General features: G+C 46.0%; 4 protein-coding genes across 12 annotated transcripts; 2 read left to right on the top strand and 2 right to left on the bottom strand.

The window, feature by feature from the left end:
* Positions 1 to 828: 828 nt before the first annotated feature.
* Positions 829 to 16,937, bottom strand: LOC115051755 (chloride intracellular channel protein 4). 6 transcript variants are annotated; one of them, XM_029515401.1, is made up of 7 exons: positions 16,866 to 16,937; positions 15,906 to 16,013; positions 2,957 to 3,066; positions 2,744 to 2,869; positions 2,528 to 2,634; positions 2,217 to 2,398; positions 829 to 2,138 (listed from the first exon to the last, which is right to left on the bottom strand). In XM_029515401.1, the coding sequence occupies exons 2-7, from the start codon at positions 15,918 to 15,920 to the stop codon at positions 1,977 to 1,979; spliced, it is 702 nt and encodes a 233-aa protein (XP_029371261.1). In that variant the 5' UTR covers positions 15,921 to 16,013; positions 16,866 to 16,937; the 3' UTR covers positions 829 to 1,976. The 6 variants fall into 6 exon arrangements, with proteins under 6 accessions (XP_029371261.1, XP_029371241.1, XP_029371251.1 ...); XM_029515381.1 differs by having other exon boundaries at positions 2,957 to 3,062; XM_029515391.1 differs by lacking the exon at positions 16,866 to 16,937 and adding an exon at positions 16,458 to 16,505 and having other exon boundaries at positions 2,957 to 3,062.
* rcan1b (regulator of calcineurin 1b) lies at positions 8,167 to 15,816 on the top strand. Of its 3 annotated transcripts, XM_029515427.1 has the most exons (5): positions 8,167 to 8,522; positions 8,610 to 8,753; positions 13,438 to 13,611; positions 13,703 to 13,862; positions 13,949 to 15,816. In XM_029515427.1, exons 2-5 carry the CDS (start codon positions 8,631 to 8,633, stop codon positions 14,131 to 14,133), a joined length of 642 nt encoding a protein of 213 aa, XP_029371287.1. In that variant the 5' UTR covers positions 8,167 to 8,522; positions 8,610 to 8,630; the 3' UTR covers positions 14,134 to 15,816. The 3 variants fall into 3 exon arrangements, with proteins under 3 accessions (XP_029371287.1, XP_029371305.1, XP_029371296.1); XM_029515445.1 differs by lacking the exons at positions 8,167 to 8,522; positions 8,610 to 8,753 and adding an exon at positions 11,844 to 12,031; XM_029515436.1 differs by lacking the exons at positions 8,167 to 8,522; positions 8,610 to 8,753 and adding an exon at positions 12,077 to 12,771.
* A 753-nt stretch (positions 16,938 to 17,690) lies between the features above and the next one.
* Positions 17,691 to 25,001, bottom strand: arhgap1 (Rho GTPase activating protein 1). The gene is made up of 13 exons (XM_029523170.1): positions 24,885 to 25,001; positions 22,138 to 22,327; positions 21,963 to 22,061; positions 21,786 to 21,873; positions 21,235 to 21,366; positions 21,050 to 21,136; positions 20,843 to 20,941; positions 20,653 to 20,760; positions 20,448 to 20,524; positions 20,287 to 20,364; positions 20,069 to 20,197; positions 19,756 to 19,859; positions 17,691 to 19,676 (listed from the first exon to the last, which is right to left on the bottom strand). The coding sequence occupies exons 2-13, from the start codon at positions 22,259 to 22,261 to the stop codon at positions 19,509 to 19,511; spliced, it is 1,293 nt and encodes a 430-aa protein (XP_029379030.1). The 5' UTR covers positions 22,262 to 22,327; positions 24,885 to 25,001; the 3' UTR covers positions 17,691 to 19,508.
* Positions 25,002 to 25,716: 715 nt separating this feature from the next.
* On the top strand, positions 25,717 to 26,664 carry arl6ip6 (ADP-ribosylation factor-like 6 interacting protein 6). Of its 2 annotated transcripts, XM_029523213.1 has the most exons (4): positions 25,718 to 25,997; positions 26,123 to 26,176; positions 26,249 to 26,375; positions 26,463 to 26,664. In XM_029523213.1, the coding sequence occupies exons 1-4, from the start codon at positions 25,856 to 25,858 to the stop codon at positions 26,554 to 26,556; spliced, it is 417 nt and encodes a 138-aa protein (XP_029379073.1). In that variant the 5' UTR covers positions 25,718 to 25,855; the 3' UTR covers positions 26,557 to 26,664. The 2 variants fall into 2 exon arrangements, with proteins under 2 accessions (XP_029379081.1, XP_029379073.1); XM_029523221.1 differs by lacking the exon at positions 26,123 to 26,176 and having other exon boundaries at positions 25,717 to 25,997.
* The last annotated feature ends 285 nt before the right edge of the window (positions 26,665 to 26,949 follow it).

Below are 26,949 nucleotides of genomic sequence, written 5' to 3'. Positions count from 1 at the left end.
CTCCGAGACCTGATCCCTGCGAGACCTGATCCTCCGAGACCTGATCCCTCCGAGACCTGATCCCTGCGAGACCTGATCCTCCGAGACCTGATCCCTCTGAGACCTGATCCCTCCGAGACGTGATCCCTCCGAGATGTGATCCTCCGAGACGTGATCCTCCGAGACCTGATCCCTCTGAGACCTGATCCCTCCGAGACCTGATCCTCTGAGACCTGATCCCTCCGAGACCTGATCCTCTGAGACCTGATCCCTGACTGAGACCTCTCCAAGTCCCAACTGGTCTCCTTCTTCTCTTCCTCTTCTGTCTTTTATTCCTTCTCACCCACCTATCATCATCATCATCATCATTATGGAGGTGAGTTTGGAGATGATCATTCAGAAGCCAAAGGTCAAAGGTCAGCCCATCACAGCTGCATAGTGATGTTTCATTAAAAACGACAGAGGAAGAACAACTGTAATCATTGTTGCCTCAGCAAAGTCACCACCACCATCACCAATTAACAAGACTGACCAATGAGAGAAGACGATGTGTGCCCGTGTCCGGTACATGAACGCCTGTTAGTTAACCCTTTCTCTTCCCTTTGAGACAGACACACATCATGTTTGTTTGTGTGTGTACAAACTTCAAAATAAAGTTCATTTCTAGCACAGCAAAAAAAAAAAAAAAAAAAAAGTGACAATAAAGACTGAAATTTTATTTTTCTACAGTTGCACTCTCCTTCATTATGTGACGGTTCACAGCCACACTTTAAATAAGATTTCATGTCTAATTTTTCACTAAAAATGTTTATTTTGATTTTATTTTTATTTTTAGAGGATGCTCAGCTTTTATTTCATCCTGTCTCTGACTCTCAATACATGCATGACCCCCAGTGGGGGTTAACCACCTGGTACAAAAACATCTGTATCATCTGGGAGTTTGTGCTGCTCAGGAACTGACCCAGGCTCAGAGAGCCGACACTGATGAATTCTGGGTAATTTTTAGTCCAAAACTGCAGTTATGTTGTGTGCTATGTGTTTTGTTGCATGACTTCACAGTTGTGGTGCTTTAAGTGTGACTCGCGGTGCGAGTTGCAGGACATTCTTCCTCCAGGCGCTTCCATGGTGATGTGTGTGTGTTTGCCATGTGTGTGTAAACTGTGTGTCATTACATTCAGAGGTCACTCATCATCACTGTTGTCACGGTGATAAGTGTGTGAGTCTGCACATGCTCGAGCGTTCACGTGTGTGTCTCTTTGGTCTGTTTCCCTCTAAATGGAGCTTCATCTGAAGACTGTAAGCTAGAGACTAAGACTGTAAACTCATCAGGAAAATGTTTACTGAGCTGATTAATCAGCTCATCGTCCTTTCTGTCAGACGGAGAAAGTTGCAGAGACGAAGTGATAAAATCAGTTTAATAAACGATATAAGGCCAGAACACAGAGCGGCGTGAACGGAGCTCAGCCACATCTGTCCAATAACTACACAGGACATAATGCTGCTTTCAGCGGAGTGAAGGAAAACACAACCTCTCTGGATTAAAGACCAAGTTCATTAAAACACAGCAAATGTAACTTTTCAAAAAGCTTTGGGCTGAAAACAAAACATGACTGACAGGGTTTAAATATAAAAGTCCTACAGGCGACTTCATTTGATTTACTCCAAATTTAAAGGCAATCAATCAATTTGCTGATTTGTGCTTTTTTCTAATGATGATGTCGAATAAAGATGTTTGCGTCTGCAGTGAATCTGGTCCTGCCATCGTCAGAGCGGTAAATACAAAGATATCAGGAATTAAACCTCCAGTTTAAAGAGCGATTAACACGAAGGAGCAGTAAATGAAAGTGCAACCCAACCTGTGAGAGCACACACACACACACGCACGCACACACACGCACGCACGCGCACAGATGTTTTAGTGTAGTTTAGTGTTGTTCCTCTCGCTCTTCTGTTTTTGTTCTGTTTCTACCTTCTACTGTTTGTTTTCGTGTCTTCTCTCATTTGATTCGTTTTGCAACATCCAGGTAGGCGAGCTCGATCTCCCTCTCGGCAGGACACGTGCTGGTGAACTCCTCCCTCTGATAGGCGCCGTTTAAGTACCTCCACACCCCCGTCATCTCCGGTGGGATCTCGAAGCCTCTGTATTTCTTGGCTACAACCTGGAAGCAGACACGATCAGATGAACCTCACAGTGACAGTGATCTGTGAACTTTGAGCGTCAGGATGAATGAAGGCACCTTGAGGATGTGTAGTTTCGGCAGGAGGTTACAGTCGGCCAGGGTGAGCTCAGCTCCATCCAGGAAGCTCCTGGAGGACTCGGGCAGGTCTCCGGGGGCATACGCATCAATCTCCTCAGACAGGGGCGTCCGGAGAAAGTCATCGAGACGGCGAAGAGACTTCAGCAAGGCTTTCTCTAAGGCTGCATGAGGCAAAGATTCATTTAGCAGACACGTGGTCCACCTGATAAAATACGTGAGCTAAAATAATCTTTTAATAATCAAGAATCAGTGTTAGCTCTTTTAAAATCAGGTGTCCTGAGCTCTCTCACCGTCATTGGTGTCCTTTCTCGGGTTTTTGATGTAAGCGGAGAACTTGGCGAACACGTCGATGCCGGCTGTGTTGGCCTCGGGGTGTTTGGGTGCCAGTCGGGGATAGCTGGTGTTAAAGACACATGAGAGGAGTCAACTCAGTCAATTAAAGGCCTTCACAGTTAGTCTGTTCTGGCCTCCGTGACTCCTGGACTACAGCTCCAGTGTTTCTGTACCTCGGCGGCGTCAGCTTCGCCTCAAGGAACTCCTCGATCATATTGACATCAACCTTGACCTCTCCATTAAAGGTCACAAAAGGAGGGTTGGTTCCCGGAGCCAGATCCTGCAGGTCGGCCGGTTTCCTGCCGACAAGCAACCCAAAATCCAGTTTTACCCGCTCTGCTGTGGACCCTGTTGGTTTGTCTCTTCTGGTTGTCATGGTGACTTACCGTTTGAGGTCGACGGTGGTGACGTTGAAGATGACTCCTTTCAGCCACAGGATCATGAAGAGTCTCTGGGAAAACGGACAGTTTCCAATTCTCTCCCCGTCGCTGCCTGCCTGCAAACACAAACATGGCTTGGCCTGAAATCTAGTTTTTATCATCATCAACCGACTGTGTGGACCTTCAGATATCAACATAACAATAAAGAAACTCAGTTTCACGACATCCAAACGACCCGAGCAGCGAACGCTCTCACCTTCACAAACAACTCAATAGTCGGGAAGCCGAGTTTCCGAACTGCTTCGTCATACCAGGACATGATGAGGTCAGTTCATCAGGTCCTCCATCTTCCAAAGAAACCACCAAAACCACTAAACCAGGTTCTGACTCCGTCTAATCTGTTCTGTGGTTTGACGGAGGGTCAGAACAGAGGAGTGGGAGGTGAAGGAATCTGTGATGATGGCCACATCTTTTTCACACCCACAGCAGCTGATGTGCTGTTCTCTCCTCTGTTTGTGTGTTCAGTTGGTCTGCTCTTCATTTCCAACCTGATTCTGTCCATCATGATGTTCAATTGATTTATATATCAGCACTAATTCGCTCTAACCTGGATTGTTTGCTTCGCTCTTTAACTTGGTAAATTCTCTTTTTGGATTATTCAGTGCTTCCTGACCGGAGCGGTCCTCGTGCTGGATCTGAGTCAGGTCCTGTTCCTGGTTCTTGCTGATGCTTGTTGTTTCCAGCAGAGGCCTCAGTGCTCTGCACCAAACAGCAGGTTAATCAGCTTGTAGAGTGAGAATGCAGAGATTAACCCTGCAGGCTGCAGCGCTGCTGTACAGTTCAGCCATTAATGCCCTGATTACACAAAAGAACAGCCTGAAGTCTGTCTTTATTGGAAATATAGATTAATAAACGTGTTTGTTGACCGCTGGCCCAGCGTGACCGAGAGCTGCCTCAACTAACAAAGATATTTGAACCTCTCCATCATATTTCTGTACTTCAGTGTGTGCTGCAGCTGAGTCGCTGACAAAGAGGTCATTGTTTGAGTGTGAGCTCCCACAGAGAACGGGCTGGTTGTGCGTCTGTGTGAAACAGCTCTCAGATATTAGTGCATTTTTTCTTGGCGTTAAACCTCTCAGCTGGACTGCCGTCTTTTATTCACCCCTCACTCAGGAATGTATCGCGAAAGCACAAACATTGTGCATGTGAGCAGTTTGGGGCGACCTCGACATCATCTTTATTAGCTATATTCATGGTGTTCCTATTATTGTGTCCACTGTAGTAGACACAATAACTAGTAGAAGGGCGCACACACAGTGATGTAGACTAGCATGCCTGATGGATTAGGATATCACTGTCTTAATGGGATAAAGTAAGAAGATCAAGATTGAGTGTCTCCTTCACTTGCTCCTTCTGGATCAGTCACAATTTAGAAATGAAAAAAAAAAAAAAAAGATTCATTTTAAAATAAATACAGGCTGAACAGGACGAGTTGTTGGCCATACTGCAGGACTTGAAGTCTGAGCAGATGCTCATACGTCTCTGGTTCGAATATGATGGACACGTTTAACAGAATTGTGCCATTTTCCCGAGGAAGGGTGCTCAAAAACTGGTCCCAGTGCACGACACCAGATCTGATTGGAGCATGTTGATTATCAGCTTAAACTGGTCTTGGCTTCCAGCAGCCATGCTGGATCAGAGCCGACAGTTAAGGCCTTGAGCAGCCACTTCAGCTCCATTCAGCCTGAAAATGTGTACAGGAGGGAGGTTTCCTCCAGAAGATCCTGGACTGATCTAATATGTTCTGACGAACTTCAAAAAACCTCCAGCTGTTGAAAAAGCACAAACTCAGAATTAGTGTGTTACCTTCACATAGAGGGAGATCTGGTAGTCCTGGTCTTGGGGTCTCCTGCTGTTCCTGATCAGTGGGGGTAAAGGGCTCTCCACCCTCCGATGGGAAACCAACTTCACCTCCTCCCTCTTCCCCTCGCTCATGTCCTCCCGCTGGGGGACGTACGAATGGCCGTCCTCCAGAAGCACCACCCGCTTCCTCTTCACCTGCTCATCTTTCCTCTTGGATTCATCTTTGATCACCGACTTCAGCTCCTTAATCCAGTCCTCCTTCCTCGGCGCACTCTTCTTTTCTGGAGATGCTTCATCTTTCCCTCCCCTTTCAGTTTCCCAGAGGTCTTTTTTCAAAGGCTTCGGTTCTTTCCTCCAGTCTTCCGTCTCTGGTGCGCTGTCTTGGTCAAGTCGGTTGTTTTTTATCCAGTCGGTATCTTTCCTCCTTGGTGACAGCATCCTTGCTGTCCCACATCCTTCTCTCCTGAGTGGTTGTGGTTCAAGGCAGAAGATCCCATTCTCCATTGCTTTCTTCAGTCCTTTAACTCTTCCATGGAGATCCAGCTCCACCTCTCTGTTGGGCTCCTGTAACTCTTTATCCTTCTCTTTCTCTCCTTTGTCATTTTCTTCTTTCTTTTTTCCAAGCTCAACTTTTTCGTCTGGACCTTCCCCGTCCTTTGTGTCCATCATGGCGTCTTCAGGAGGGATCGTCATGGCGGCCTTTAATCCACTCGTCTGATTCTGTTCTATCTCTTCGATGTCGTCATCTAAAACAGTCACAGGTTCCTCAGCCATCTCTATCCCCCCCACTATCGCGTCTTCATTTGTTCCTGGTCCCATCTCATAGTTTTCAAACAGCGTCCCTGTTGGCTGTTCTCCTCGATCTGCTCCTGCTTCCATGAGGAGCTGTGAAGGTTCTTCCTGCTCCTGGTCTCCACCAGCTTCTGGCTGCTCCAGTTCAACGGCCTCCTCTACCTGGTCCAAATCCTCCTGACCATTTAACTCTTCTGTCTTCTCCCTCTCTTCCACAGTCGTCCCCCCATCATCCTGAGCCTGTTGGACTTGCTCTCCATCTGGCTCCTTCTGCTTGATCTCTTGTGCGTCTTGTTGTGTTTGCAGTGTTTCTTCAGAAGGTTCACTGGCCACTTCCGACTGCTCTAACTTCAGATTTTCTTCAGCCGTCGTTCGGAGAATATCATCAGAAGTGGATATTGGATTCTCTGTCACCTCCTCTGTTCCCTCTTCCTCGTTGTTTGCCACCGTGGAGTCATGTGTCCATGTGATGATGTCATTGGTTGTCTCAGCTTCCTCGTTGCTGGAGTCTGAGTTGATTTTCTCATCTGTGGTTTTCATCTCCATCCCTGTTGTGTTCAAAGAGGTGTGGCATCTGTCATTTTGAATGTTGACTTCCTCCATCAGCATGGAAACAGAGGTCACCTCACTGTTGGTGGGGGGAATAAGATCTTCGGTTTTGGTTGCGTGATCAGTTGATGTCTCTGTGGGTTCTGCTGCTTCCTCCACAGGAGGACTGGACTCTTGGATTGTGTCTTCAGGATCAGTGGACGACACAATGTGTCGTCCTGACTCATCATCTCCCTCGTCCATTGTTTCCTCTCTCACTGCTGTTTCTTGTCTTTCAATCAGTGCTTCTGGTATATCTTCTCCTTGTTCTCCATTGTTGTTGAACCTCCCATTTTGACTTTTCTTTGCCTTGATGCTCTCTTCTGTTTGTCCATCTATCATTTTTATTCCTTCCTCCCCATTTTCCTCCAGTGTTTCACTTCCTCCCGCCCCCTCTTTTATTTCTCCATTTGGTAAAAGGCCCTCTTGTATCATCTTTAGTTCCTCCTCTCCTCCCTCTCCATATTCTTCTTGCTCATCTCCTGCTTCGGCCATCATCACATCCTCTCCTACCTCCTCAGCTAGTTCCACCTCTTCATCTTCCTCTTCTCCCTCCTCGTCCTCCCGGTCTCTCTGGCTATCGATGTCTGAACCGACACCTTGTGGGCTGTGGGTGGTTGATAGGTCTGTGTTTGGACAGGAGTCTGACTGAGCCATGGAAAAGTTTGAGGAAAAGATGGTAAACTCACTTAGGAACAATTGGTTTCCAGAAAACTTCCAGGATCGGCTCCCAAAGATGCCAAGAACGTGACTGATAGTCCAGAAAGGTCAAAGATTAACTTGAGAGGTAATACAATGAAAGTATTGGTGTGTCTGACAACAGACTGAAAAAACAGCTAAATAAAGCCAGAATTCCAGTGAATATCCAAAAAACACTTCACAGAGAAGAAAGAGTGAGGACTCAAATCCTCGAATGGATCCAAACTTTTCAGCACTCTGCAATTTTCAGGTCCAAGATGCTTTTCAAAGGCCTGGAGGTCTCAGTGAATCCCAGGAGAGCCAAAATTTTCAGGAAAGACAGAGAAAGTCTGGATTCTGAGATTTCAGCTCCAAAGAACATCAAAGAATGAGTTCAGGTTTAGTACACACTCTTTGATTTCTCACTTGTGGCTTCTGGACTCTCAAACCTGCACTGCACCTTAAACACAGTTTGACATCAATAAATACAATCTCTCTCTCTCTCTCTCTCACTCTCTCTCCAGAGGATTAAATGGAGGCTGATCCCCACATGACCAGAAGCTTAAACCCCTCTGCCATGCAGGGCCCAGGACCAATTCCCAGTTCAACACACACTTTAAAGGATGTATAGTTGCAGTTCAACTCCAAATTTAAGGCTGAAGCACTTCTCACTCTCAGCAGGTCATGTCATGTTCAGTATGTTTCTCATAATACATTTTTATAGCTGCTGTAGATGTGCAGAATTTAAAAACTGAAACACTTCGGCAACACCTGCAATAAGTAAAGCAGTCCACAAGAGGGCAGACTTTCGACTGCAAATAAGAGCTGGTGGCTGCTGGAAATGAGTTTTCTGGTTTTGACATTAAAATATGAAATATCAGAGTTAAACAAGTGAGGGGCTGAAATTTGTTTTGTTTGAGTTCAAAGAAGATCCTGCTCATACTGTGAGTATCAAGAGAGCAGATATTATAAAATGTAACTGAAAACATAAAAGAAGAAATCAAATTTCTTGTCAAAGTCACAACCACAAACCACCAAACTAATTCACTTAACGATTAGAAAATTATTAATACATGAATAAATATATAAACAGATGATGTATGCGTTTATAAATAAATACAAAAATGTAGAAACACAGATGATTTTACAGATTTTATTTAGTTTGATTTCTGATTGTTTCGTCCCTCGTGTTAGTTCCTGGTGAATCCAGCAGGGGGCAGCAACGTGGGCCTGTTGACGTCAGCTGCCGTAATGCGTCAGAGAAGAAGACGGTCAGCTGCCGTGAGATGACGTCACTTCCTTTATCCCTGCGCCATGCTAACCTATTTAGCCCGGATGGATGTTTAAAGTCACAAATGCGCAGAACTATCTGCGGTTTTGGGTGAAGCCGGCACTTCCTGTTAAACAGTCTGTTTCACTCTCTTCCGGGTGGACGCAGAAAATAACGGAGCGTCGCGTGCGTTGCTTGTCAGACAGCGTCATCTCTTACTTCCGGGTTAGCATAAATTGCTAGCAGCTTAACGTAGCTTGTAATGCGCTGAAGATCAGCGTTACAGCCTGAAGTGGAGCTCAGCGTGAGGCTGGAAAACTGCTGCACAGGCCCTTTTATTACCATGAAATAACGTCTACGGCTCATTTGGCCTTATTTCCGGTACGTTTGACCGTCAGGGGGCTGGTTAGCATCGGGAGCTAGCGGCTAGCCGGCTAAATGTGACTGTGTTTGCCTGGATGTTTTCAGAAAACAGCCGGATCGGTCGTGATGCAGCAGGCGGACAACGGCCGGGAGGAGGAGGCGACGGTGGACGTCCAGTTCACCGATCTGCCCAACGCCCTGATCGCCTGCAAAGTGCCGGAGGATTTGTTCAATGAGGGCAGCCTGAAGGTGAGCACCGAACCCGCTGTCAGCTGGGTGTGACTGCTTATTATTTTACTGTGAGGTGTGATGAGCAGCTGGACCAAATCATTTTGTTTGGTTTTGACTTTGTTCTGAGGCTGTTTATCCTGATGTTAGAAATTAACCATCTGAAGGCAATAACAGATGCATAACTGAACTGTCAGGTGGTCAGTTTGATCCTATGACATCAGACACAGAGGTTTCCAGTGAGGTTCAGTTTCCACCACAACACAACAGTCCTGAACAAAAGAGATGGAAACACAAAAAGCTTCTGTCCGACTGTCGACAACAAAGAGATGGGCCATTTGAAAAAGATAACAGAAATGTGTTGGTGTTTGCTTTTGTTGATTTGCTTTTATCAGATTCCTGCCGATGACATCATTATGGGATGTCGGTGCATGTAATGGAAGGTGACAGTGGATCACTGACAGCTGAAGGTTGCACAGGGTTAGTAAAACCCTAATCTGTCCAAATTCTTCTAAGTACAGATATCCCATCAGTGGCTGGACTGTTGGCCACGTTAGCCTCACTGGACTGAACACGTAACTAACAGCTCTTCTTCTCTGGTATAACGTGAGCCCTTTCAGACCCATCAGATGGGCAGTTCTATAAAAATCTCTCTCTGCTGCTTCAGGAGAGCAGTCAGCTGAGCACAGACACATGTTCACGTTGGAGCCATCTCTCTGTAATTACCAGTTTTAGTTGGGTGAAATGAAATTGAAGGGTGCAGCAGCTTCGTGTCTCCTCACAGCCCAGTGGAGTCCAGACACCGAGTTTGGGGTTGGATGTTGTGTTGACTTGTCTTCATGTCGTCAGGAAGGAGCTTGATGCTTTCAACTAAATCTGGGGTTTATCTTCAGTCACATCAGCACTTTTTAAACTGTTTATGTTGCAGTTAAGAGAGTGACTCTGGTAGAGTCTTTGAGGGCATGGCGGAGCAGGAATGGTGGCGAGGTCTGGTGGGAATTGACTGTCCGTAAACACTCACAAACACAACAAATGCTGATACACACAAGGCCGGTGAGATGAGCTGCTGTAGGGTTTGCTGACGCTGATGGAAAACGGAAAAAACGGCAGGAAGGGGCCAAAGGGCTCCAGCTCTCCCTCTCTTCCATGATCCTGCTGCTTTTCCACGGGATGTCTGCAGAGGCGTCAGGGTCAGCTGACGGATCGGAGTGCAGAATATTCCAGTGAGGCTCCGTGGAAGGTTGTTTTTGTTCCAGTAAAGGAGTAAGTGAGCTTCAGGGGAATGATCTCATGTTGAGTAAGAGCAGCCAGATTACCTCTGAACAGGAAACACAATAGGCACCAATGAGCTTCATCAGAAGTCCATCAAACATTAACTCGTGTAAAAGAATAACCCCCCCAATGAAATATCATTAAAACCGATGACTTGAAATCTGGGCGAATAACACTGCTCTTACTATCACAGTACTTTTTTGTGTCCTGGATTTCCTTGACTTTGTGAAGTCTGACATCTTGGTTTTTTGAAATCATATCTGAGAGAGAAGGTGGTGCGAAGGAGTGGATCAATCAGGAGCATCGCCCCCTAATCATTTAAATGAGCATCATGTTGTAATGAAGACTGAGATCATAAAGTCATCAGGAAGCATTTACAGAGGGAATAAATCATCCACAGATGGAACTGGGCGTGTCCTGCTGGGTCAGGCCACAGAATTTCCCTGATGTTCCGGACTTGCATCAGTTTTCCTTGACCTGTTTTTTTGTAATGCTGTCAGCTTCCTGCTGCAGTTTGAGAGGAACACTGAAAATATTCCCCATTTCACTCCTGACCTCTGACCCCAAACAATTCCTGTCCAAATCATTCCAGCTTTCAACTCAACAACCTGCAAACCTGCAATCAAGGGGCGACTTAATTGATCAGCCTGCATTGAAGTCACCTGCCTCTGTGTGTGTGTGTGTGTGTCTGTGTGGGTTTGTGTCGATATGTTTGCGTGTGGACTGCCTCACTGTCAAGTGAGGGAATGGAAAATTAGGGAGATGAAAAAAAAAAAGCAGCATGATGGAAAAAATGCAGGGCTGAGTCCACACACACACACACACACACACACACACACACACACACATTAGGGTGTGTTTGAGGTCTGGAGATGATTAGCACCTACACACACACACGGTAATGCTTAACATCAACAAACAACATGAGCGCATCAGCTTCACTGTCGGGAGGCTCATCAACATTACACCACTTCATTTTCCACACACACATTTTCCATTCAACACACACACACACTTCACTGTTAACACCTACAGCCTCAGGGCCTCAGTCATGTACAGTATGTTGGTCTAATAGTTTATGGTCGGCACGTTCCTGCTCTCTGTCTGCCTCCATCTGTGAGCCGCCACCTCAGTCAGAGGGTCCTCTGAGGCCCTTTGTGGTGTTGGGTTGTGTTAAAGTGTGGGTGTCGTGACTAGATTAATTTCTGTATTAATTGTGTGTAAATGTATCATCTTACAAATGCAAAATATGGATTTGCAAATACACAAATTACACAAATAATGAAAAGATAGTTCACGGAGCCTGTTAGAATATATTCTTGAAATCATTATCATTTTCAAACTGACAATTTTGGATGAGTTTTCTATTTGTGGATCAAAATGTTTGTGGATTTGAATTTGATTTTTAAAATTTTATTGTGAGTTTTGAGCCAAAATTTTTCACATTTGGAAATGAAAGTGACTTGTATCAAAAAACACGTCATGTCTTTCTGTTTTTCATGATGAACAGAATCTGAATTTTTTGATGTTTTGTATTTTTGAGAATTAGCAAATCTATTTTCAATATCAATATATATATATATTTCTAGATTTACACACAAATAATATTGAACCAAATCTAGAGGAATGTGTGAGACACACTATGAGTCCAGGAAGACTTGTCCTCTTCCTCACAGGTGCATATATACAGTGTTGTTTTTCCATCTGCACACACACACACCCTCCACTTCAAGCCTTCTGCTATTAATACCTCATAAAAGCATGTTATCAAATGCATAGTTTCCATGAGCTGCAGCTCTCCCCACCCCCTTTTTTTATCCCTTCATCTCTCCATCCCACATTCTTCTCCTGCTCTTTATCTCCTGTCCGTCAGCTGTCCTCGCTCTCTGCTTCATGCTTAAACCGGCGTGGTCTCTCGCTCTCAGGAATCAGCTGACAGGTCTTTGGTATGTGAGTGAGGGGACTCGTCATCACATGTTTCTTTTCTACTGAGGATTTGAGTGAAACGGCGGCGCAGCAGGTCGAAGGTGATGTCATTATTTTCCACTCCGTCTTTCTCTGTTTTCACCGTCTTTGTGTCTGATTAGTCAGCATTAGCTCGTATCTGTCAGCAGAGGGACAGAAAGGGAGAAAACAGGCCGTCCCGCCCCCCCACAGGCCATTGGCTGGCAGGGAGTGGAAGGCTGAGGGACAGCAGGAGGGGGAGCGGGGGTTGGATTGTGGGAAGTGCGTCATCGGCTGGCAGGGGCTCATTTAAGAGGCTGTGCAGCAGGAGGAGAGAGAGCGAGAGCGAGCAAGCTTAGAAGAGGCTGAATGACATTTGCAGCTCCACACCCAAATCTCTGGAAAATTCCATCAGTCGGCTGCAGAGCTTTGCTCCCCAAGGAGGGAAAAGGCCGACCAGGAGCCGCTCCTTGTTGGATTTGCACCTTTGGACGTGTGTGAGGCGGCAGCAGGTGTCAGGTCTCTGAGGTCACGGTCTGGATCACAGCTGACCTGTTTCCTGTTGGGGGGGCACCTATCACTTCCTGCATCTGTCACCCTGGGGAAGGCAAAGTTTTTCCGACCCCCCCGGTTCCCCCCTTCCTCCTCATCATTGTCACCCTCAGCGTCGGCGTCTCGGTGCGGCCTGACGTCGGGGATCAGGTGGAGAAGGTTTCGGATCCCGGGGTCTCCTATCATGCACATTAAGACCACCAAGTGTAACCACTTCTGCCTGGTCGCCTCGGTGACCAACCAGGAAGTGTTCAGCCGGCCCGAGGCTCAGGTAAGAGAGCAGTCGGGGAGGGGGGAGTTGAGTCTGACAAGACAGGGAGGAGTGAATGAAAACCAGAGCTGACCAGATACTGGCAGGTCTCTCTAAACCACACCCATCATGGGACCAGGACTGGGGGGGTTATTACTGAATAAGGTCTGTGTGTCATTAGTGAAGCGTCAACGGTCACTGCTGCGGTGTAACCATGGAAACGACACACTGACTGACATCTAGTTTATTAGGAACACCCTGATATACTGAAGCCGGACCAGACACAGTTTGTGTTTAGGTGTGTGTGTCCAGTCTATAACAGTAGGTGGGTAAGATGGAGGCAGAAGGAAGATGAAACTCCCAAGGTCAAAAATGGGACAGACCTACTAAGATCCTGCTGGACAAACTGGACAGGGTGGAGGAGGACAGAAGAAGAGCTGAAAAAGACGTAGACAGCGACGGCAGCAGCGACGCCTGATGGGAACACGGGGGCCGCTCTGTGACATCAGCTGTTGAGCCAGCGTTGTGCTGCCATGATGCAGAAGAAGAGAAAGACAGCGTGTCTGATGATGGAATCTATTTTTAACACTGCTTCAGTATTTTTAGATGAGATGAACTGAAGTGGATCTTGAGGACCTGCTTTCACTCACCCTTTCTCACCCCCTCCCCTCCTTCTCTCCCCTCCAGACCAGTTTTGAGGCTTTGTTCCGCTCTTTCGACCCGGAGGTCCAGTTCCAGTACTTCAGGTCTTTTCGCCGGGTCCGGATCAGCTTCAGCGACGCTCTGGCTGCAGCTGAAGCCCGACTTAGGCTACATAAGACTGACTTCAACGGCAAAGAGATGAGACTGTACTTCGCTCAGGTAACGTGACCTCTGACCTCCGTCTGTACGGAGGCCCACAGGGGTCAATTTTAAATTAACTTCACTCTAACTGGTCCTTTCTGTCCTGCAGTCGGTCCACATAGGGAGTCCTCGGCTGGAGCCCCCCAAACCAGAGAAGCAATTCCTGATCTCCCCTCCCGCCTCCCCTCCGGTGGGCTGGGAGCCGTCTCAGGACGCCACACCAGTCATCAACTATGACCTCCTGTGTGCCATCTCAAAACTTGGGCCAGGTACGTGACGGTGCAGTCGACCAAGACCTGCCATGCTCATGCTAATGCAAACGTGTGATGTTCTTTTATTCTTCTGTGACTTCCAGGAGACAAGTACGAGTTGCACACGGCCACACCCACCACCCCCAGCGTGGTCGTCCACGTGTGCGAAGATGAGCGCGGTGACAGCTCGGCCCCCGATGACAGCGACCAGGATGACAAGCCCCGCCCCCCGCGGCCCAAAATCATCCAGACGCGCCGTCCTGACTACAGCCCTGGCGTGAAGCAGTGAGTGGCGGCAAGGGGGGGCGGTGGCATGAGGACTGACATTCCATCCTGAGGTGACTGGTGTAGAGCTGAACACACTGTGAGCTGTGAAGGATTGGGGGGACGTTGGGAAGGCACCCAGGTGCTGTGACGTCCCGCAGACGAGCATTTGAAAAGACGGAGAGCAAAGTGTCAATGCTGCATTCATGTCCCCTGGGAAAGACGGGAATCCTGAACTTCCCTGTGGATCAGAGATGGAACTGAAGGTAAACTTAGTATAAATAATGTAAACCACTTTTTGATTGTAGGTGTTTTGGTTTGTGGTGGAAAACAGAAATCATTCCCACACGACATGAATGCAGCATCATCCTCAGAAGTTATGTTTCCTCATCTGGAGTTTGGACCTGAAGAAGCAGCGAGTCACACCTGCCACATTTTCCCGGCATGCCTCTGGCTGGAGCGTGGCAGTGTGGGCCGGCTGCAGCTGTTTTCGTGGCGGGTGAGACGTCCAACCTCGGTGTCGGTGTGTGTTGCTCACATGAACATGAATCCAACAACGTTATTATTTGTGGGTGATCAGTTACTGTGTTTGGTTGTAGTGTAGTTTGAGGCTTTTATTTTGAATGGACTCAAAAAACAACAAAAAAATAAATAAATAAATAAAACTAACAGACTAACAGGGCTACAGTTTTTAGTTCTGATATAAGTGAAGCACTGTTGTCCAAGCTGCGGCTCCGGGCTGCCTGAACGCTCTGCTGGGTCCCACTGATCAGAGTAGTGTGTCGTTTATAGTTACTGTCTAATTGTGCTCAGACAAGCTGTTTGCATGTGTAACAGTTGAAAAAATGCACTGCAGGTCTGTGTGTGTGGTGGAACGGCTCCCTCTGGTGTTGCATCACATCTGTCTGTTGTCGAGTGTGTTGTTTCCTCGTCATCTAAGCGTAAGGTGGAATGAGACCTCCTGACTTCACGGTCATCACGTAACCAACTCTAAAACAATGAGGGAGTTTCAGAGGCCCATGTCCCAAGTTCTGGTCCAGACTTCACACCATTGTCCAGAAACTGTCCCATTTCACCACCCTTTCAAGTGTGTCATCCTGTCCTCAGGAGAGGCCGCACAAACTGTCCCAGAATTAGAGACAAAAATAAAATGGCTTCAAAAATCTGATGACATCATCATACTCTCGACTTCCTGGAACCTCCGGTCAGGCGGTGAGAGAGCAGCAGGGGGGGGCGTGCTCAGAGACCTGATCTGGGTCTCAGTCCATTAAGTCTCAAATCAGCAGGAAACGTTTTGTCTGCTGGTTGAAGACGTGATGACAATGACGATGTGTTGTTGACACAAGAATCACAAACTTTAAAACTTTCCTGTGGTAAGTGGATCTGGATCCTGCTGCTGTGGGGGTCCAGCTCCACCACCAGAACCAGGACCTGATCCACAAAGAGTTAATGTCAAGGAGCTAAACTGTATAAACTGCTCTGGTCTCTGTTCTGTCTGTTGTATTGAAGACGTTTCATTTTGGTGGGAGCCTCTTCTCCAACAAACCACTTTAAATGTGTGTGAAGGAAAAAAAAATTGTTTGTCTAGTTGTGTAGTTTTTGGAGGCCGTAACAACTGCAGCTCAGTTCAGCTACTTTTGTATCGCTGCTGTTTCACTTCATTTCTATTAAAGTTATCATGAAATAAAGATCTGACCATCAGCCCTGACGGCTCTGTTCACTTCCTGTCACTCAAGGTCCACATACTGCTTCACCTCCGGAGCTTTCAACAGCTTCTTTCTGAGGAAAAAAACATACCTGAGGGACGTGCATGTTTCAGGTTCTTCATGGGGTTTCCCGGGTTCAGGTCCAGATGAGTTTTCAGCTGCTGAGCGTGGCCGGTCTTCAGAGTTGTGGAAGGTTTCTCTGCAGAACCAGATCAGAACACAGTCAATGACAATCTGTAAAAATGCGCTAAAAGTCCTGACTCTGACAGAAAATTAGCATTTTATGGAGCTAAAGAGAATATATTAATATTGTTTTACTGTTTCTTATTTACGTAGTTGATAAATCAGCATTTGTAACAATGCTTTATAAAACAATTCATAGAAATTCTAAATTGTGACCACAAAAGAGCATCAGAATATCAGAAAATAAAAATCAATGTTTCCTATCTAACTGCTGCAGTTTCTAAAATATTTTCCTTGTCCTATCTGAGTCCTGAAGGCTTTTCTTAATTAAAATAAGTTTCTGCAGCTCAACTTCTTTTTTTATTTATCGGCAGCATCTTGATGACGCCACAAGATGGCGACAGCTTGCTGTTTTCCTGATTAGATTAGACTTACTCTCCGCTTTTTGGACTCAACTCACCAAACTTCGATGAAACTGTTCAGCTCGTCGGGGACATGATGGTTGTCGTGTTTTCAGCTTTTTCAATTTTCTACTTTAAAATAAACTTTAAAATACTTTAAAATATCCACCTTGTTTTTCGCATTAGAAATAAATCCTCTTCATACTTCAACTTTGAACTACTCGTACTTCTACATACTTTCAATTAGAGACTTCATTCAAACTTTATAATCTTCAAAAAACCTTCAGTTAGTAGATTTGTGTTGGACTTTTAAAAATCTTTCACAGTTTTTGACCTGTGACGGCTTAAATCGTTGACAATCTCTCTCTTCCTCTCTGGGCCGAGTTTTTAATTTTATCTACACAAATCATCAACCTGTTCACAGACAGCTCAGGAATTAGAAAATGTTGTTATTTCAATGATACAACCTTCGACTTTTCCTCAAATCCATCTCATGTGAAGTGTCCTCCCGAGGCGCTTCCTCTTCGGTGACATGATCGTTAAGTGATTAAACATGGCGGCTTTCTGTTCCTCTCTTCTGATTGGTGGACTCAGAAGCATTGGCTCAGCTCTGATTGGATGGAGAGGGCTGGGGGAGGAGCCACGAACAGGCGGATGCGAGGTTGGGGTTATTATTAACATTATTAACATTGTTGTTGGTATTATTAATATAATTCTTCTTATTATTAAGCAGGAAAAAGATTCCTCCTCTCATTCAGGAAGTTGTCACCACGGGATTTGAACCAGCACCCCTGACACTGACTGGCTACATTCCCAGTTGGAGAGGAACCCTCCACACCAGAAATCCCTTCAGGAGGCCAAAAGCTTTAGGGACGTTTTTAACTTTTGTCTTTACATGTTGGCCATGAAACGCCCCAGCTGGTGTGAAGAATGAAGAGCTCAGTGGGGTCAAGGATAACCACTTCACACCACAAAGTCCCCTCCATCTGAGTGCTTTCCAGGATTCAAACTCAGCTCCTCCAGTGCTGAAGGGAGACATCTACCGACAACCAGCCTTCTCCAACATCCTGTGACTCTTCTCATTGAGGGTGGGGGTGCTTGAAAACGTGACATGGGTGCAATGAGGAAATTTCTCTGTGGGAAACGAACTGAAAACCACCACACCAAATTTCACACTGTGCCATCAATCACAAATGTCCTTCAGACAGAGCTTCTGTCCCCAACATGACAAACTGTGACAGTCTGAGCGTCAACAGCAACATTCCGTCAGAAAAAGACTCAAAACAACAAAACGGCATCTTGGTGTCTTTTATTTACCGGTTTTTACTGTTTACACATACTGATATTACAGTATATCACCAATATATAAGACATGAAGATCCACAAACATTAAAAAACAAAAGATGAAGAAACAGTAAGAAAACAATCACCACCACGTTTAATAAATCAGATGGAAACCAAACGGTTTCTCCCACGGGGAAATACTGTTCACTGTCACCATGAAAACAGTTACAGTACGACGATCCATAGATTAGACCGAGCTGTAATCGACCAGCAGAGAAATGAGGAGGGGTTGAAAGGATGAAGAGTCAAACCTGAACAGCTAAACTGTTTTAAAATGTGAAAGAAGAAGAAAAATAAAAACTTTGACTCTGTGATTGTCCATTACAGCTGAGCTGTGTTCAAGGATGAGTTCCTGAACTCAACACGTTTAATCTATGACAGAACGGGCATTTTGACCATTTAGGGAGGGAACAGATAAGGCACGGCCACATGCACACACACGCAGGCACGCACACACACTCAGACACACACATACAGCACATAAACAAAGCCCTAATTTAATTCTTTTCTATATATATTTAAAGACACACTGATGTCATGTCAATGGGCAGAACATTGACATGAGTGGGAGGAGTCACAACAGCTGAACTTTACAGGTTTTTATTTTCTTTTGTTTGTTTGTTTTTTTTAATTTCAGCTTTAGTCGAACTGAACTTCAGCTGTTTTTCACTCTGATCCACAAAAAACTAAGAAATTTGGCCACTGACAGAAAAAAAACTAGAGATTTGATTTGGCCTCAGAAACAGGAAACAGCTGATCGGGGTCACAGAGGTCAAAGAGAAAACTTTGGAAGAGCTGGATCTGGGTGGAGGATTTGATCCTGAACTTAAGGCTTCAGAAAGTGGATGAAGAATCAGCTCAGAATGAGACCAGGAGGACTAAAACCCTGGACCCAGGACCCCCAGTGGACCAGGACAGGGCCAGGACACAAAGGAGCCCAGACCAGACCGGACCAGGACAGGTAGTGAGAGGTCGATGCTGCGTGTTTTCTATTCATTACTTGCGGTAAGGAGTAGTAACCATGACAACCAAGCACTTAAACTGAGCTCTGACCTTCAACACTTCCGGCTAACATTTCACAATTAAAGCCTCGCAGGAAGGACGGGGAGACTTTGACAGTGAAAATGATGAATTTGTTCCATCAGCTGTTTGACCTGTGCCGAAAATGTAAGTAGTGTTACCATGGCAACAGAGGTTAGTCAGTCAGATGATGAAATTATTATAACAAAAACAATAAAATTCAGGAATAAAGGATCAGGACCTCAGAGGGTGTTGCAGGTCCAGATCCAGGACTGATCCAGCTCAGTTTAGAATTTAACAGTTTCAAAGACCCACAATGTACCTGGGCTTTCTGGGGGAGGGACAGGCTTTAAAAGCAGCAGAGACTTGGTTTGTGTCCTCGTGTTCCTGCTACATGATTTAAACTTGGCTTCAGCTCTGTTGACCCGTCAAATGGGTCACGTGACTGTCCAGTCAGACTTTGGCTCCGCCCCCAAAGGGAGACGTCTCACCTGATTTTTATTCAACAAAGGAATCGTTTCCATTGTGGGGGGGGTCAGACTCTGGATGTGGTCCAGGTCACCTGACCTAACGAATGCTCATGGGCCAATCAGAATGTAGAGACTGTTTGGGGAATAAATGCAACATGATTGGTCCACAGGATCAGGTGCTTTCTCTAAGTGCTGTTGGTAGACGTACCTGATTGGTCAACTAAAAACTACACTGAATTGGGGGGGGGGTCAGAGCGGTGGTCTGGTGTTGGGGGTCTAGGTAAAGACCATGTGCTGTTGGTCCAGCAGGGCTCGGGTGAAATTGTTGATTGGTCCAATGGCGCTGAGAGACATGGCGTTGTCCCGCCCCCACAGCAGGTTGGGACCAAACACCACAGCCAGGTTACTGTTGGTCATCTTATTCACCTCACTGTTGGCCGACACCTAAACACAAACACAGAGCACTGTGGGTAACACACACAGACACACATAGGCCTGACTGCTCTGACTGATCCAGGTCTACCTGAGCGAGGAACGTGATGAGGTATCGCAGCGAGGCGTAGTTCTCCTCCGGCAGCGACTCCAGCAGTGTCTTCATGGCCGTCACCTGACTTTCCCCGGATACAGCTGGAACACAACAAACACAAACACTGAAGCAGATGACTGATATAACAGTTGTTGGTTAACTTGTAAGCCCTCTGTGGCCGAGCACGGGGCCATGTCCCACAGGTTGACAACCTCACGAAACCTGATCCCAGATCTGATCACAAACCTGGCCCTCTCAGTCGGTGATATCGTTGTCTGGTTGTGTGTGGTTGTGTGTGTTGTGAACGTACAAGCAAAGTTGACGATGTCGTTGTACAGCTTGAAGGTGAGCAGCGGCTCAGGAAGCTCCCTCAGGAAGGTCTTCAGGATCACCGCAGCCAGGTGGACGTCCTCCATCTCCCTGAAGTTTACTGCTGCTCCTACAAAACACACAACCACCAGAAATCACAAACACATCAACAACCCAAAAATAAGACTGGCGTTCAGCAGGTGAACAGCAGTTTGTCACCTGAGTTATATTTGAGCTGGACCTCCTTCACCAGAGTCACGTTGGCTGATCGCCTGAAGATCCCCTCTATCTCCAGACCTGACACACACAAACAAACACATGATAAAGAACAAGTGCATCCTGTTTGTGTTTCTGCACCACAGAAGAAGAGGAAGAGTCACCTTGTTCTGAGAGGAAGCTGATGGTGTCCCTCATCACCACAGGAACTGGATCACCATCTGGACTCCTCTGTCTGAGCCTGACACACACACACACACACACACACACACACACACACACACACACACACAGAGACACACACTTTATTAGGAACACCTCTGGATCCAGATGATCTCCTACAGATGTTCCAGTCTAACATTCACTTACAGCTCCAGTGGGACTCCAAACACCTGGTTGGGGAGGGGGGGGCTGCGTGGAGGAGACATAGGGGGCTGGGCGGCTGGTTTCAGGGATGCTCTCAGCTTGTTGTCGTACCTGACACACAAACACAGACACACAGAGTGACGTCAGCAGCTGCTCGGGCTTGAGGAGGAGCTCAGTGTGGTCCAGGTCTTACTCTTTGACCCGAGTTGGAATCAGCAGCTGCTCACACTTCACCACGTCCTCCAGCTCACTCAGGTAGCTCACATAGTTGATCTTCCTGCCAAACTTAAAACTGCAGAGAGAGACCAGATCAACTGTATGAAGCATCACGAGAAATAAATCAAGACCCGATGAGACACATGACTCCAGATGGCATCAATTTGAAGAAGAGAAGAAGAACCTGATGATGGGTTTGAAGAGGATCAGCAGAGTCTTGATGAACATGGTGGGGTGGACGATGTACAGAGCCTTGATGTTCTTCTTATATCTGCACACACACGGGAAGATGAAGTGGGTTTCTATGACAACACACGCTACCATTTACTGAGTGATGAGGGGCGTGTCTGCAGACATCACTGAACCTACTTCCTGTCGAACTCCCTGTAGGCGTCACGCAGCCAGCTGAGGGACGGTTTGTTCTCACTGGTCAATCCATGATGGAAGTAGATCAGTGTGTAGTCGCTCTCCACGTACTGATCCAGGGTCCCCTTCAGGTACCTGCAACACACAACACAACGCCTTTGAGGTCCTGGTCCTGGTCCACTGAGGACAACCAGACCAGTCAGGGTTTAGGTGGTAACGTCTCAGATGAGAATGAACATTGTGGATGATTATTTAAATCAAAAACTGAAAAACTGAAAAACTAAATATAAAATACAATAAATACAAAATCTATAAAAATGATAGATGAATTAACATATTAGAATTGCATCCAAAAACTTAAAGTGGAAAAGAAACCTAAATATTAAACCATTTAAACAAACAAACAAACAAACAAAAAAAAAACTAATCAATAAATACAAAAGTGTAAATATTATACATATATTCAAGGTTAATTTCAGAATAAAGGCTGTGGCGTTCTCTGCAGCCAACAGCATTTATTAGGTGAATGAACGAAGTATAACGTGGCGACGTACATGAGCAGCTTGTGGTGGTCAAGCTGGTGCTGGGGGGGCATTCTGCAGGCGTTAAACACGATCACCTTCCTGCCAAAGTTATCATCACCTGCAGACACACACATTGAGCCTCATCTCAAAACGAGCCTTTCACTGTTGGTTTGTGTTTAGTTACAGACCGTTTCTGTGAGGACCCACCTGCCACCTCGATGATCTGATGCCTGGCGATGTCATAGAAGGGGTGGTCCCATGGTAGGTGGGGGGAGCCGGCGTCAAAGCACTGGGAGACATCTGTCTCTGAAACACACAAAGACTGCAGTAAAATAACACAGATAAAGGAGCTGAGGTTCAGCTTCAGTCCGATCCTCCTCACCAGACTTGGTGAGCGTGGCCTCATCTGGGGGCCACTGCTGGTCCTCTATGGTGGCGAGCTTCAGCTGTCCCAACTGTGCGGTTGGAGGGTCATCCCCCAGATCCACCAGCAGCTCTGACGACATCTCACAACCTGGACAGTCTCAGGTAGACAAGGACACACAAAGCTGCAACGTCCACGTAGCTGAGTCCTGCAGAAGACAGAGACCTGAGGTCAGTGCAGCAGAAAACAGAACAAAATCTTCTCATTTCTGCTTTTATCCAAACGTTCTCAGTAAGGACTCAGACTGCTGCAACACTTTGTGTGTGTGTGCAGCAACAATGAGCAGACAAAACAACACCCTGACCAACTGTTGAAGATGGGCGGGACAGAGAAAACCACAGAAACGCTGACTGGTCATTTAGTCAGCCTGCTTGCTGTCTCATCTGGTTTCTGCTGTTGTGGTCTCCAGCGTCCTGAGTCACATTCAGGTTCAGAAACAACATCTGCAGCAGCATTTCATCTTAGAGGATTTATCCAAAATGAATGATGTTTGGGTTTTAGCAGAGAAGACGGACAGACGTCCCTCCTCAGGAAGTTGATCCACCATCAGAGATAACCAAGACCTGGACCAGGAGCTGGTTCTCCTGATGCCCCTGGTTGGGATCAGGGATGGACAGGAAATGTTTTATTTCTTCGCCAAAAACACTACCAATGTTTGTGTTAAAGCAGGAACTGTGTGGCTCATATTTGTTCATTTACACACTGAAGATCCTCCTCATGTCCTCTCTTCTACACCCACGCTTCCTCTTTTGAGCCCATCCCCACTTATTTACCCTACTTTCTCTCTCTATCACACACACCCTCTGTTCTCTCTCCTCTGTGATGTTATATTATCTGACAGCATGTTGCTTTAAATAAATATTGCTACAGACCAATGGGCACAGTTGGCCTATTGCTGCTGGTTCACGCACACTCACACACACAGACAGAGAAATGGAGTGTTTGCACTCCCGCATCCGGTTAGTCACAGTGCAGCTTTCAATGATGTGGACAGTATTGAGTTTTCTTTTTTCCCCTGAGCATAACCACAACCACAGAGGTCACAGAAGAGGAGGAGACGGACTGCCCACCTGGCTCTGACCTCACCTGTAAACAGGAAGTACTTCCACAGGTAATATTCACAAGGGAAACAGAGACTGCAGAGATTTTATCTCACAGTGTTCAACAGTGAATTGGTGATCATGTGACCTGACTGCGGTCTCATGACCACAAGAGCTTCTCTGTGAACATCAGTCACTGGAGCCACTGAATGAGGTCAAAGGTCACCGATGAGGAATCAGCTGATGACCAGGTTAAATATCCAAATCACGATAGAAAACAAAATGTCACAAAGCAGACAAAAACATGTTTTCTTTCTATCAATGAAAAGAGAACTAATCACAAATTGACCATCTTCACACTCACAGCCCCTTGGAGCTCGTCCTAGAAAAGCTCAGCAGGTGATTGGTCGGGATGGGTTACTGATGAGCTGAACCGTTTCAGTAATGATTGAGGTTTTCAGATGTGCATCTAAATATTAAATGGTTAAATCAACCTTTCTGAGGAAGTCCAGGAATCAGTGCACACTTTGGTTCAGTGGGGTCAAGAATCGCAGCGGGGAAACAGAGACGTGTCTGCAGTTTTGTGCGTGCTCCCTGAGTGTTTGTCTATCCCTGGGACATTCTGTTCACCTGGATAATAATCTGAAGCTCTCCCACCTGCTGGCATCCATCAGATTGACATTCCTGATGTGCACATAAACACCTTCAGTGTGATGAGAAAAGTTGACTGTCAAGTTTAAATCTGATAAATTTAAGAATTAATGGAAAACTGAGTTGCTTTTTACCACTAGATATTTTTTTTGAGTGACCTATCATTTGAACTCTGAAGTTCCTACTGCAGAATACACACTTCTGCACAACATTATAAATCTGAGCTCCATCAGGAGATAAACAGCTCAGTGAATATGGAGACAACTGAATCTTGTCTGTGTTGTTTTGACCCAACATTGTCTGTCTTCAGTTTGCATCTTTTCCATGGAGCTCTTGCACTGTTGTGTCTAAAATTCATTTGTGCAAGATGTTTGTTTCTGGGTTTCTGTGCATTTTAACACATTTTTATTGTGAATACAATAAACAGTTTTGCACATGCCACAGACTGTCTTCAGCAAAAAGATCTTGTCTTCGTTCAGGAAGCTGAGTATTATTTTTACTCTGCAGCTTACTAAAGCCAGACAGAATATTTATGAGGTGAACATCACTGAAAGTCATTTATGTTCAACTGTATCGGCAGAAAATGTTGATTTAAGCGGCGTCTTTTCAGAGTAGAGTTTCTTTTGAAGAGCTACAAGCTCTGAGGTATCAATCTGACACCTTTGTAGCTTGTTACCTGAATCAACAGGTGAGCTGTCAGGTAACTAACACAAAACAGACAACACACAGGCTGGTTGAAGCTAGCTGCCCCTCAGCTAACAGGCTAAACACGTTAGCTCAACGGCTAATGTTGCAGCTTGTTGCTAATGTTGAATGCTAATCGTGTTCGGCTCCACACACGGACACACTAACGGGCGGTTCATTAAAAACACAACATTTAAACATCACAACATGCTGGCTCCATGACAGACGACTGGCAACACAAACGGACACACACAGATTCACGCCGTCCTTCAGCTGCAGACCGGATGTCGGAATCAGGACCGAAGTTATCGGATAAAATCGGTAATTTACCGTGAATCTGGTGTTTTTCTGCGGGGATCCGGGCTGTTTTTGTCGGTTTTGGGCTCCGGGAGTCTCGATCAGCAGCACCGACAACAATCAGCTGCGTCTACTCTTCTTCCGCTCCGGCCTTTTCAAAATAAATGTTGGCCTTTCTGTTGACGCCAGATTGTACGTTTCAAAATAAGAGCGCTCGGTATGGCGCCATCATGTGGCCGCATGCTGTACAACTACAGCTCCAATAAATAAAATAAAGAGAATATTTTATCTGTTATGTGTTTGTGGCTTTAAATTCTATAACATTCTATAAATAATACACACGATTATATTTTAATATTTTAAATATCAGGATCTACATGAAAAAGCTAAACCAGGTGAACTTTAGAGACAAAAATCAGTTTCATTTTAAATCGTATCATTCATATTGAAGAAAACATAAGCCAACACAGGCTTTATAATGATCAGAAATACTCGATGTGTTATTTTCTATAGATATTGTTTTATAACCTTTATATTTAAATGAAAAGATAAAAACTGAGAAATTACATCAAAGAGACATAGATAACACGGCAGGTTCATCAGCTGACGGAATAAAATATAACACAAACAGATAAATATAAAATAAACCTTCAAATACACATATAAACACGAATACTCTTTAGACACATATGAGTAGCACTAAAATACAGACATTAATAAACCCAACACATATATACATGTAAATATTAATATAAATATGAAAATAATATAATTTAAAGTACAATAAACATATTTTACACAGACGGTGATACGTCACTGCTCTGAGCCAATCAGCTGTCAGAACAGGTTAACCCCGCCTCTCCCATCATTCAACGAGGAACCAAATCCGGAAAATCTACAGAGACGGAAACACCCGAGGGACAGTATTGTGTGCAACAGAGCCGAAACCTGGTCCGCTTGGAGTCCACCTCGCTCCGGATCCAGGACCGCCCAGAGCCGGCGGGATGTCGGGACAGGAAGTCGGAGGAGGGGCGGCCCGGAGCGGGCCCAGACGGTGGTCTGCGGTCGGTGTGTCGGTTCTGGGCTCCGCCGCCTGCGTGGCCGCGGCCGGCTGCGTCTGCGCACTGATCTACCCCATCCTCAAAGGTAAGACCGCGAGGGCTCACCTTTACCTGCCACTTCCTGCTTGACGAGGAAGCAGATCACGTGGTCTGGTCTGAGCTCTGACGTCAGGACCCATTGAACCACTTTGTCCTGGCTGGCTGTTTCAGAGCTGAGGGCCGGCAGACTGAGAGCGGAGGACGGGACGGAGCAGAGGATTCTGGGTAAGTTCAGTCTGTGTGTGCAGAGCTGAGGTCCTGCTCCATCATGGCATCACTGTGTGTGTGTGTGTGCAGGTTTCTGGAGCGTCCTCGTCCTCTCCATCTGCGTTGGCTCCATCTGCTTCATCTCCTCGTGGACTCTCAGCTACCTGGACTCCTTCCAGCCTGGCACCGAGTTCCCCTCTCTGCTGGATATGTCCAGGTACCGGGTCAGACTGGGATCCGCCTGAGACACCTGTGACCTCATCAGACACACCAATGACATCATCATGCCTTTCTTGTCTTCCAGAGACACATCAGGACGCCATTTCCACTTTGGGTATGGCGTTGTTGTCCTCAATGGCATCATGGGAATGATCACCGTCATCTGGACGCTCACCTGACACACACAGGGGATACACTCATGTGCCTCAACTGTTTTACTGTAGATATTTATATTTTATATTTTCTTAATAATCACTTTTTATTCTTTCATTAAAACCTGAATGACTCATTTTGTCAAATGTTTCTTCACCATCAACACACACACACCTGCAGCGTGAAACACTCACAACAGGACCAGATGTGGATCAATACGCCACTGACAGACACTTTGTTTTGAAAGGCTTTCAGTTCTTCAGTAGGAACCAAAAAGCGGAGAGAAACAGGAGAGACGTTCTTCTGAGATGGACCAACACTCCAGCTTCCTTTCAGCATCACAAAGTCAAAACAGTCAACTTTCCTTCGACCTTGATGGAAAATGTTATGAGGTTTTAACACATTGATAGTGAATGCAA

This window comes from Echeneis naucrates, chromosome 2, assembly GCF_900963305.1.
Source record: "Echeneis naucrates chromosome 2, fEcheNa1.1, whole genome shotgun sequence".
Classification (NCBI taxonomy): Eukaryota; Metazoa; Chordata; class Actinopteri; order Carangiformes; family Echeneidae; genus Echeneis; species Echeneis naucrates.
The sequence above is the reverse complement of the archived record's forward strand: the minus strand, read 5'-3'. Positions and strand labels throughout refer to the sequence as shown.

Coding starts and splice junctions, on each gene's coding strand:
- arhgap1 (XM_029523170.1), bottom strand. CDS start 22,261: ATGTCGTCAGAGCTGCTGGTGGATCTGGGGGATGACCCTCCAACCGCA. Junction 21,367..21,785: donor GACCACCACAAGCTGCTCAT/GTACGTCGCCAC, acceptor TGTGTGTTGCAG/GTACCTGAAGGGGACCCTGG. Junction 20,365..20,447: donor CAGCTTCCTCTCAGAACAAG/GTGACTCTTCCT, acceptor TGTGTGTGTCAG/GTCTGGAGATAGAGGGGATC.
- LOC115051755 (XM_029515373.1), bottom strand. CDS start 3,269: ATGTCCTGGTATGACGAAGCAGTTCGGAAACTCGGCTTCCCGACTATT. Junction 2,870..2,956: donor ACCACCGTCGACCTCAAACG/GTAAGTCACCAT, acceptor GCTTGTCGGCAG/GAAACCGGCCGACCTGCAGG. Junction 2,635..2,743: donor GCGAAGCTGACGCCGCCGAG/GTACAGAAACAC, acceptor CTTTAACACCAG/CTATCCCCGACTGGCACCCA.
- rcan1b (XM_029515427.1), top strand. CDS start 8,631: ATGCAGCAGGCGGACAACGGCCGGGAGGAGGAGGCGACGGTGGACGTC. Junction 8,754..13,437: donor TCAATGAGGGCAGCCTGAAG/GTGAGCACCGAA, acceptor TCTCCCCTCCAG/ACCAGTTTTGAGGCTTTGTT. Junction 13,863..13,948: donor CATCTCAAAACTTGGGCCAG/GTACGTGACGGT, acceptor TGTGACTTCCAG/GAGACAAGTACGAGTTGCAC.
- arl6ip6 (XM_029523213.1), top strand. CDS start 25,856: ATGTCGGGACAGGAAGTCGGAGGAGGGGCGGCCCGGAGCGGGCCCAGA. Junction 25,998..26,122: donor GATCTACCCCATCCTCAAAG/GTAAGACCGCGA, acceptor TGGCTGTTTCAG/AGCTGAGGGCCGGCAGACTG. Junction 26,177..26,248: donor GACGGAGCAGAGGATTCTGG/GTAAGTTCAGTC, acceptor GTGTGTGTGCAG/GTTTCTGGAGCGTCCTCGTC.